At 39.0% G+C, this 12,205-nt stretch overlaps 1 protein-coding gene across 1 annotated transcript in view; it reads right to left on the bottom strand.

Moving 5' to 3' along the window:
- The window catches only part of LOC110843473, a 54,657-nt gene extending 45,908 nt beyond the window's left edge, over positions 1-8,749 (bottom strand). The window contains exon 1 of the mRNA XM_022089439.2: positions 7,286-8,749. Coding sequence (XP_021945131.2) covers positions 7,286-7,418 — 133 coding nt within the window. The 5' untranslated portion in view covers positions 7,419-8,749. The remainder of the gene's footprint in view (positions 1-7,285) is intronic.
- Between the last annotated feature and the right edge of the window lie 3,456 nt (positions 8,750-12,205).

Here is a 12,205-nt window from a genome sequence, read left to right as displayed (position 1 = left end):
TAGTTTTGCCCGGTTTGCGTTTCCTAATAGTAACACGGGAGGTAAAACCATGGGACTGAATGCTAAATTGTGAAACTCTGCTTCATGCTCGTTGATCCACGTCGTCCATTTCGAGTCTGAATGTCATAACTGTCTGACAAAGTCAGCAATATAAATGTTACCGTTCTAGTATCTGTCATGAGTGCGCTCCGTTCAGTCAAATCAGCTCCGACCTCCGTTCAACCCTGATCCATTATTGTTATCGCTTTATGTTCGTAAAACATTCCCTCATTGTTCACCCGTGGGTTCGTGAAAAAGTAAAATTTCTGCAATTCAGTATTTTTGTTAAAGTCTAGAATTATCTAGAATTACGTAATTTTTTATTTTAACATTTTATCACATATAGCGCTGATATTTTGCATCATAAAATGTTCCAAGGCACCCTAAAATGCGTAATTAAAATATGAATAAAGATTCTCATCCATAATGCATACAAATGCACATACTTTTATTAACTACATAAGTAGAACGAAGGGTGATAAACATGGTTGTTGGCAATATCGGAACCTAAATATCCGAAAGCAGTAAATCAAGCCATTACATATTTTCCTATGGAGTCCCAATAACTGAGGAGTGAAAGTGTGCTTTCATCCCTCAGTCAGTTATTTGATCAGGCTGAATATTGTGCGAGCGGAGAAGGAGAGAACACAAGATATTTCTCATTTCGCCAACATCAAAACATTCTTCAAATTTTCCATCACGCATATTCTCTCACCTCGTGTTCATACCTACAGACCGCATTCGCCATTGAGCCCCCATTCTCCTCTCACTTACATGCACACATACATATGTGTATCACAACAATAAATAATATTATGCAAAATATTTACAAATATTACCATAAATACAACTTGTAGTGGTGTGCACGGAGAAGAAATGTGCGCACATTTACATTCACACATGACGTGACAGATTGTACAGTCTACTTTTTGGTTGGCCTGAGGAAAGATTGCGAAACGAAATGAGATATATTCCGTGGAAAAGGAGAACTGAAGTAGCTGGCTGAATTTTGAATGCATAACAGTGAATCATCGGATCAACATTTAATGAATACAAACGGGAGACAAAGTATTCAACAAATAGGGTAAAAGGCGGCAGGTGGGAAGCTGTATAATCAAGCGTGGAGCTTGAATACGTATCACAATACACACCACTGCACACTCCAACAAAGATAAACTATCCATGCAAAAAGTATTCCGCAGGTAGGGAGGCAGGCAGGCGGGCGGGCGGGCAGGGAGTGAGTGCGTAGGCAGAAGCCATCGTCATTATACGCGCGTTTCCATTTCCATTTATTAGGACGGACAGTAACAGTCCGTGTTTGTCGAGGAGAGGAAGGTGAAAGCAAGGCAGGTGAAAACTACTCGGCGGCTGCTGCTGCAAGGGAATGGATCGAAGGAAACGCTAACTGCCACTGCTCTGACACCACGAGCAACACAAATACACCGCCCGTCCTCCTACTGCTTAGGTGCAGGAGCCACTTTTCATTTACGCATCCTCTCCGAAATCCTCGTAAAAGCACTTTCCTGCTGTGTGATGCAAGGTATTCGTAAATACAAATGAAATATGAATAGAAAAATCTGCTAAAAGCCGAAGAAAAGTCGGCTTTCATTTTTCCGAGAGAATTCTTCAATTATTAAAGACAAAAGTTGGCGGCTGCCACTTACTTTGTAGTTTCAACTTTCTCTTCTCATTTTCCGTCCTTTCACCAGCCACGCTCATGCTTTATCTTTAATCAGAAACCTGGCTTTTAGAATTATGAAAATGGGATAACTCTCGTTTTTTATTGTTGTTATTAAACCTGTCTGATTCCTGTGCGGAGAGAAGACTTTCCCTTTCACAGAGTGGTAATTAAAAAGTTTCTTTTGCCAAAAAATAATTTTATTGTTGCATGCCAATTTAATTTGGCGGTAAGTAATACAAAGTAGAGAATTCTTAACCACATTCGCACAAAATTCTTCCCTTCTTTAGCATAGCACTTGCAATTTCACACATCTTGGCTTATCTTGATTTGTTGATCTTATCACAACAAACTCTAACCAGTGTAAATAATATATGATACAAACTTGGCATACATACATACGCAGATTTCATTCATTGTGGTTTTGGTAGATGACGTAGGATAATATTTCGTCTTGCTAATTTGCATATATTTCATTGTGGAACACTTTGGTTGTCTAACCACTGCGTACTTTTTCCCCTCCTCAGCCCCACAGTGCAACCAACCTTGAACATTAGCGGAGAAGATGCATGTGGATGAAAGCAGCAGCAGTTTGACATGTGTCACTTATATTCAATCTCTTTCTCTCCTCCATCTTTCTTTTCAACTCCAAGGACAGATGTACAAATAAGTGTAAGTGAGATGACAAAACAGTAAAGAAAACGGAATATCATCATCATCATATCACGACATTCAACCTCTTGGCATTCGTCGTTGCATATATCACAAAAATCGTTAAACTCGTGCACAGCCTTTTAGCCACACGTCATGATCATTCGGATTCAAGGTTTCTCATACATATTTGTGGATTGAGAAGGCGTTCTCGTGTGGAGAACGTTCTCTGAAATAGTGAACTACACAGCCAGACAGGCAGTCGGCAAGCTTGGCTGTATTTTCCCTTCTTTCGAAAACCTGAGGGAAATAAAAAAAATCATTTTGTCGTCTCTTTATTCATTCCCTTCCACCACTTATTGCATCTGTAGTCCAGTGACTCGCGTTGACTGTCCCATGACAAACATACATTCCGACCATTTACGTTGCAACCAAATAACGGGGAGATCCAGCAGAGCCACATTCTTAAAAGTACTTAAAGGACGGATAGGTAGCTAGGAAAGCAAATGACAATTTCTAAGGGAGGAAAAGTGCAGTTTGTACTTTCTCCTTGGCTCCTCGAGAGCCCTCCTCCTCGGAGATGGAGCAGGATGGAGATGGTGAAACGGACGTTTTGCTCTTCATTCAATGTAGGTGGTTTAGCCCACAGAGATATTTTGTAACCTTATGGTTCTCCTCTTGAGCACACATCTCATCCCCTCTCATACATCTTTTTTATACATCCTGAGTGTCTTATAGTGAGTGCCATTTGTACATTAGGAGGGTACAAGTGGATGAGGGTTGTTGCCTCTTGGTTGTGTATCTGTATTCATAAGACATTCTCTGTCTACTCAATACCTCAATATTCGATGCTTTCTCCGTACTCTGCCTCTCACTTGACTTGACCTTTTGGCAATGGAGTAATAGTTATTGCAGTGCCAGCAAAGATGCCACTCACACAAATGTGTGTCTGTATATCTATATCTGCTCCCTATTGAAATATTCCCCGTCTTAAATTTCAAGTTAAAGTGCTACTATTACATTAGGAAGGCTATAGGGCACAGTAGTGAACGAGGCCCCATTTGGGACGGTTCACCTTCTCCCTTTCCTCCCAAACCCTTCACTTCTTTCTCTGACTCGGTGTCAAAAAAAGCCATAAAATCCTCGAAATACACAGACCCGCTTTATCCCTTAGCCAAACTCTGGGGTGATTTATCACTCTTTTTAAACGTGTTGCAAGTTCAAGACCGACTTTCCTCACGTATTTAAAATTGTATGAATGCTACGCCTCCATGTTTGTATGTATGAGGTGAATTCAGATTTGATAGACAATGAAATAATGCAACTTTTGTAGAGAGATTGATTTTTGAGCTCCCCGGCACCACGCCTATTCCATACGCTATCATAAAAAAGTTTGGAGACGTCTCCACCTCAATCAAGTCGGGGAATAAACTAGTATATATGCTGATTTCGCTAAAGTTGGATCAACACCCTCAATCTGCTCACCAAGTTGGTTCGAGTTGGAAAGTATTTTAATTCGGCAACATATTTCTTTTGCATCATCATGATTCACTTTGTTGATGATGGCATTTGGTTGGGATTTTTATTTGGAGCACATTTCCAACAGTCAGAAAAGCGGGTCGAAGGTTATTGGGTTCGTTGTATAAACTTTGCAAAAACGAATGGGGCAGATTTTTTCACTGTGTTAACTATATTTACAATATGTGGATAACTATGCTACCGCAAATGCTATGATAACGTATCACAATGACCAGAGGCCTATATTGTTGCATTGGAAGTACAGATTTCTCTATATTTTTTTACTGAAACTTTATCCGCCAGAAAAGAGCAGGAGCAACACGATTCAACTTCTATTTGTAGTGGAGAAGCAGTTACCTCCCCCAGCAGAGAAGAAGTGGAAATATTCATTCATTGTGTGGCACGGTTAATAAAACTCGATTCCCATGCCCTTCGCGTGCAAACCCAAGATAATTTATTTGTAGTAGGATTTAGTCGTAAAAATGCTTTTCCCTCATAATAGTGCTCCTGCCAGGGGCGCGGATGTAATGTTACGACGCCAAAGGCCCGATGGCACAATAATGTGTTAAGATAAGCATGTCACACTTTTATTGCGCTCCGATGCAGTTCCCATCAGTGAACATACACACAGATGCTCAGCATGTACAGCAAAGTAGCGATCATAGGCACTGCAACTTTTCATTATTAGCGATATATCTATTTTTCGGTTTTGTTGGCTAATTTTACTTGTATCACGGCACTGATGAATATTTGACACATATATTAGGATACACAGGATTATTAGTTGTATTAGGGTATTTTTTGCAAATTGCAATCTAACGGTTTACCCAGCGTTTAAAGTACATTATACACCCTTGGTTTGTCTAGTTAAATTGATACCCCTTTTCCCAAATTCCTTGTATAGTCGATAAAAAATTCGTAACGAAATGCATGTTGAATGTACAATTTTTTGGGGGGTGGGTAGGCCGGTTTTTGCAGAAAACCAGCCAAGCTTCATTTCAAAGTCATCAGAGCAAATGATTATTTCTTCAACTGTAAAGTTGGCCGTCAATCAGTCAGTATTAAGTTTTTAGAGAACGGAAATGTCATAGCTTCCAGTCAGTCAGCGTTGGAAGTCGCCTCCTCATCAGGAATTTAATTTAATTAATCCTGATGTCTCTCTGTTGCTCATTCTCATCTGTCTCCGAGAGCCCAACGCCGCCACTTTCTTTATCATCTCGCTTTCTCTCAAAAAGGTCCAACCTCCGCAGGCCCAGATGCCCGCGTCGTTCGCACTGTCTTTGATTCCTTTTTCTTCACTCCTTTGTTTCCGTCCCCTTTCAACTCTGCTCACGACTTTCTCCGGATGACTTGTGCTCCTCAAATCTCCCTTTTATGTTTTCTGCATTATGATCTCTCGCAAAATGATAAACACCAGCGCTTTCACTCACTCTGGCTGGATCACGGTGGCGTTCTGAGAAATTACTCATAAGCCATATTAATTTCTGCGGTGTAATGAAGCGAGGAAAAATGTGGATCATTTCTTTGATTTATAAAAGTGATGAAAAAAAGAGCTGTTAATGCTTCAACTGCATTGTGACTGCAATCCTGGATGCAGAAAAATTTCATTAAACACTCAAAAGAATAAACTTTTTCTAGAATGATTCAGTTATGTCTGCATTTTTAATCTGCTTTTACACAGTTTTACATGCAATGGTTATGTCAGGAGGTAGAATAAAATAAAAGTTTGCTACCTAACTAAACTATGAAAGATATTCATGCACAAAATAAAAACTAAACTAAAAACTTTCATTTAGGTAGTCGATATTTCCACTTTTAGAAAATTCTAATTGTTGGTAAATCCAACCCACCAAAAATGTGGAAAATTATCTGGTTCTCGCATTTGAACCTGGCATTCAGACGAAGGGCAGTTAAGAACAACGATTTTTGCATATAACAGCCTACGAATGTAATAATACTTTTGATGACTGAACAATTGGACAGGGGGAAGAAGCAAGTGTAGTGAGTGGAATTGCCCGTAAGCATTAATTTAAGTAATGGTAGACTGCACAACTACAACGACTGCATGTGAAAAGTTTCATGGTTCAAAATTTTCTCCTTTTCGCTCCTCCGTTCTTTACTCGAACGTAGACTTGTTTAATGTATCAGTGAACCAATCCATGTTTACTAATTGATTAATAAAACAAATTTGCAGAATTGCCTTCCCTTCAATTTGGATAAATGTTGCAGTGCGTGTTTTATGAACTTCTGTGGCTGTTTGCGTCTCAATTTCAACAAAATCGATACAAATGTCAGGACAAATTTAGCACCAATTTAAACCATGTCCAATGCTTTGGATGTTGTGGTTTGAAATCCATCCAGCACCTCACACCCACCCACCCACCACTCACCAAAACTTTGACAATAACAAAAGTACGTGAGAAGAAGAAGGGGGAAAAGCGAAACAAACTTTGCTCATTGGATATGCTCTTGGAAAACCGGAATCAAGTGCGCAATATTATACACAGTGCACTCCATTCTCTCAACACGAGAATGGAGTGAAGTTCATTTGTTCCTCTGTCTCTTTCAATAATTTGAAGACTGGAATAGGCCCAAAGTTGAGATTGGTGGAGTCGCATGGAACACAAAACTTGAAATTGGTTAGAAAGTAAGATGATGATTTTGAACATTTCTTGAATTGAGTGGGTTGTTGTCGTTACGCTTCGTCGTTCGTTATAAGAGGGGCAGAAACATGGGGGGTTCATCGTGAAATCCGCAAATGAGCAGTCGTAATTGTCTCACAAGTGAGGTAGCAGTTTTGTGTGTGCATACTGCACGATGTACAACAGTTAAATTAATGTTTCATCAATTCAAGTGAAAATATCAATTATTTCTCATGTATATTTGATGGGGCAGGATGGAGGAAAACTTTAATCCCAAGTAATTCCTGCCCACTACTCTGTAGTGCCTTTGACATTGGGAAAAACCTCCACTTGCTCCAGCCTGTCTCACTTGATAACTTAACCACTAATCCACCAACCCTCGCACAAAATGTTGCATCATCGGCCAACTGAAAATATCGTGTATATTTTCCCCGACTACTGATTTCAGTCTAGTTTGCAACTTGCTGATTCACTAATGAACTTGTAATTTCATTTTCATTTGAATTGAAACATCGTTAGGACATTTGTGAGCTTGTAAAATGCAAGATAAAATTTGCTTTGTGTAAATCTTAAATTCATGATTACTTTCCTGAGGTGAGTGCTGTGCTGCATTTTTATGGTCTCATTAGTTTATTTGTGATCTTGGTTAACCAATTCTAAACTAATTCTAACTATTCTATAATTTATATCATAATTGAGAGTTGAATGCATATGTTGAATTTTATACTCACACATACATAAAATAAGTAAGACTTACCTTTCCCAGAATCATTTTCAGCATAGTATGCCTTCTTAGATGCAATGGAGCTTGAAACGCAGACTAGGAGAATGGTGACAATAAACTTTTTCTGAAGAAAAACTGAATCCACAAACATAGTTGATAATGACATCCTGCCGTTCAAGTTCCTAATTAGTCAAGTCTCGATTAAAAAAAATTATTCCTTGTTGATTGAGTACACTTCAAAAATGAGATGTGTCAGTCGGAAACACTTCAGGATTTCATATCATTATTCAGACGACATGGTCAAGAAGGACAGTCTTTCTGAATAGTGAACCCTACTCATCACCTACTTTTTGTTGATTTTGATGCTTCTCGCAGTTGGCAACTTTCACCGAAAACGTATCAGTATCGAATATTGAGTACCTAAACTATTACTTGAAGCAGTTGACATATAGCCGCTGTTCTTGACCGGCAGCTCTCAATCTAGCAGTAGTTTGTCGTAATAATAAGTGTCATTCGGAATGCACATAGGCAGCGACCGGTATAAATGTTCGTCCAGAAATAATGACAGCTTCCATTAATAGCTCCCAACCAACTGGACACACAGTCTTCACTTTTGTCAGCTTTCTCTTCTGTCCACGCTGGAAGTTCAATGCTGTGTGCGTGCGTATAAGGAAGTGGGGAAGCAACGTGTCAATGTTGATTTTGAGTAGTGGGGCCAAATGCAAACTGGCACATATGCCGTCTTTCCACCTTTGAATCCGGATCGAGCGAGTCAATCTTTTCGTCGTAAAGCAATATTGTTCTGCTTTTTTACTTCACTTGGACAGAGTTCAAGTCAAAGAGAAAGCTAGAGGAGAAAGCTTAATATCTCACTGTTGGCTATTTATCCCAGTTTCAGCAGCAGCTACCACCACGCTCAAAAGAAAGAAAAGATGAATGGGAACAACAGTGTTACACGTGTCCAAAACCGTATGTAATAAAGTCACGCTTCATTGACTTTGCCTTTTCAACACTCAATAAATTTCCTTAGATGACTTTTACTTTAGCTTTGCTAGGCTCGGGTCAGTTCCAAACTACGAAAAATGTAATGTCGTTCCCCGTCTCGAACACGTTACCAGAAACACTTTTCCAAACTTGAGTTCACCGGTCTCACTTTTCACTTGTCCAGCTCATGAAGCAGCAGTCTCTCTCAACTCAAGCACTACGATGGGATTTCACCTAAATGATTCGTCCCTTCACCATAAAGGTTCACAATTTCCTAACGTGTATCAATTTATTTTGCTAAAATATACAATATCAATAGCAACTTGCTTTCTGGGGAAATTAAAAAATTGTACAATTTCAATTGTGTCGAAATGTATTTAAATGCGGGAATGCTTTATTTATAGGAAATACAAGTTGTATATGTAAATTTACAGGCTGGGAATGTTGGGACAAGTGTTGCGTTAACAAGTGAACAACTGTCTACTTTCACATCAAGCAAGAAGTGTAATATTGCCGACGGAGTCTAAACGACTGAGACCAGGAGTCCGCTCCGAGCTCCGCTTTTACTCAACTTTCCTCCACCAAACCAGATTCCCATTCACCCTTCGGGGAAACATAAGGCAGCTGGTTGGCTACCTCTCCTCGCAGCAGCAGAAGCAGAGCAGCAGGGTAAAAGGAAAAGGCAAACCTATTCATCCACCAGCAAACTTTGTGTTATTCCTTCTTCGTGTGTTGCGTGAGCTCACTTTCTCCTCGCTCATATTGCCTCTGCCACACGGGTGGAGTGTGCCTTGTATGGGCTCCCATGTCCGATGAGTTTGTAATGCTGCGGTTAGATGATGATGGAAAAAACCGGAAGGAGTCATCTTGACGTTGTGTTTAAGAGCGTGTATGAATGCCTTGGGTTTGCGATCAAATCCTCGTGATTTTGTCCCTTCCATGTCATGTCAATACAAAAAGGGATAAAAGTTTGGTGAAAAGTGCATATTTAATGGAGTGGACATGAAACTGGTTGAAACGTGGACTCAACATGTGGTTTTCGTGCTTCGTCTGGTCTTGAGACGACGCAGCTTATAGATATATAATTAAGTAGTAGAATGAGACATGCAGCCTCTTTTTGGCTGCATTATTATCTAGGGTTAAATATTGGATAATTATCTCATTAATGCGATATAATTGTTACTATGAATACAAAGTACCGCAAACCTTCTGAGATAGAATTAGCGCTTTAATTATTTACAATCCAAAAGTATGTCCTGAAAACTGGGAAATATTTTTATGTATGTTGTAAGTGTATATTTGTGGAATTGATAATCACAGCCTATGTTTAATGTTCAGTTTCTTGCGGGTTTACTGATTTCTTTTTGTCCTGTAAAGCAAGACGTAAGAAACGGTGCCAGAAACTGTAAGAAATATGGGCCAACTAGCAACGCGCTGTAGTCAGGGTTTGGAAAACCCCGGGGTTTTTGTAGAAAAACCCAACCCCTGGGGGTTTTCCGGGGTTTTTGGGGTTTTTGTGGGTTTTTGGGTTTTTGTGGGTTTTTGTGGGTTTTTGTAGATTTTGGGGCAGGTTGAACCAGAATTCCTAAAATTATATATTAGAGATAAACTAATTTTATATACAATTTTAACATGCAATTTTAACCGTTATCATTGATTTGGACTGTTACATCGAAAATTCATATTTCGCATGCAAACTTGGAAATATGCAATAAAACTTGGAAATTCAAGTCGCACATGAAAATTCTCAAAATTTCATGATGAATCCGTCAATTTAATTAGCATTGATTTAAGTTGTAGTTTAAGGGATTTTGTTTCAATCTACCTCAAAATCCTACAAAAACCCCGGAAAAACCCACAAAAACCCACAAAAACCCATAGTCATGAATGCAGCCTCTATATTTTATAACATGCGTTGCATAAGTATTTAGCTCTTAACAAGCTTATCATACGTTTAAATTTAATGAGGCAATTCACGCCCTCCTTCGTAACTACGTAAACAGCGTAAAATCCGTAAACTTACAAACGTTTACAAACTTTTACAAAAATTGTCAAGAAAAATCAGTTTACAAACTTTTGTAAACTTACGCAGCTCACAGGCGTCTTTTAATTTTGTAAAGTATTTTGTAAACTCAATTTGCGGAAGAAAAAAATTTGTTCGATACAGAAATTTGGCATAGAGGTTGCTAACCCGATAAAGAATGATATTTGGGCCATGTATGGCTTGTGTCTGGGAACTCTGGGAAAACTTGGAAAAAATTTGATGTGGGAAGTATACTTCGGCCCACCCTTGGCACAAAGGTGGTATGCCGAATGTCAACTGTGGACCACGATTGGCCCGTAGTTGAAACCCCAAGTTTGGTTTTATTATGTGTCCACACCGACGGGCCATACAAAATATTTACCAAGTTTCCCGAAAATGAAATTGCAAATGTGGCCCAGAAATGGGACATAGTAGATTTGCCCCAAGTCTGGCACAGTCCGGGATATCGTGCTTTGGCCCCGATGATCCAATCCCATCGTTGGCCCACGTTCCTTTGGCTAGCTGCTGGCCCTATCATTTTGGTGCGCTCGTGATTAACAAATTAGGTTTAGTTTTTTCACGTTGTCGTCGGGAAGCAAGATGTCTTCTCCGCACTTTTCGTCGAAGTTTTCAGTCGTAGAGTTTTTAGAGGAAAAGTCTTTTGCCGCTGTCCCCTCAACTTGCTTGTCTGAAGAGGACGATAAGCAAATGTGCTATTGGCCTAAGGTGTAAAGCTTTTGGAATTGATCCATTACTCAGAAAGTAAGCCCAAGTCAACTTGGAAAAACTTGGAGGTGAAGATTTTTCGATCCTTTGGAAGTGGTAAGTAAATCATATTTAGCAGTAATTATGTACATTGTAATATGAGAAAACATTATTATATTTAACCATATTTATAGATGACTACAAGAGAGCTAATTCGAATGTGGACGAAGCAAGATTTTTGAGTTCTGGCGAAACACAATCAAGCTCCAGTGACTCGGAAAATTTGAATTCGAGGAGAAATAAAATTCATTCGAAGAATCCAGTTGAAACAAACAATTTACCCTTCAAAGCACCGGGTAAGAACTCAAATGGTATTTTTTTAGTATGTTATTGTTTTTAATAATTAAGTTTATTTTCTAAGCATTCAATTTATTATCAGGCCAAGCGACTCCTTCCTCGTCATCGAGTTCAGCTGGATTTTACTCCTATTACAAATTCGACAACAGAAGAGGATCCCTCTGCCCCTGGCTCCGATTTAAATATCTCAGAAGTTACTCTATTTGTTATATACAGTTCCATCGGAGTTTGATAACAGTAATGCACATTAGTAATTTTTAGTTCATTTACAAGTTTTAATCACTACTTTTAGAAATAACCGGCATGGAAAAATATTTGACAGTCAATGTGATTTTTATAATTATCCGTGTCCTAGCAAAAATATCCAGGTTATTCTATGTAAAGGTATTCAGAAATTAATTTCTTTTAAAATTGAAGATATTTTACAAAAGTTATTTAATTCCAACCATATCTGTTAATGCGTATATATGTATGACTTAGCTTTAATTTAGTATGTAGCTAGAAATAATACTAATTATGTATATTTGAAATTAACGAGGTGCAATAAAAATATGTATGTAAACAGGTATTCGGCAAACATATGGCAAAGTTATGTCCAAAGTATGGCACCTTAATAGTAGATACAAGTGGCCCATATTAGGGCCAATTAGGGGCAACCACGAAAATGACTATGCGTCCCAGACTTGGGCCAGTTCTGTGCCTGATTCATATGATCTCGGGGAAAAGTATGGCCCAGCTTTTCCCCAACTATGGGTCAAATAAGGCAATAATCTCCGGTGCACTATGTTTCCCTGATGTCAAACCCGTACATAGGCCATACTTGCGGGCTACTGTGCCCCAGACACGGCCCACAAATAAATTCTTTATCGGGAATGGCTCCTAAT

Source organism: Folsomia candida, unplaced genomic scaffold (genome assembly GCF_002217175.1).
Source record: "Folsomia candida strain VU population unplaced genomic scaffold, ASM221717v1 Fcan01_Sc002, whole genome shotgun sequence".
NCBI lineage: Eukaryota > Metazoa > Arthropoda > Collembola > Entomobryomorpha > Isotomidae > Folsomia > Folsomia candida.
Note: the sequence above shows the minus strand (reverse complement) of the source record. Positions and strands in the feature narration are given on the sequence as shown.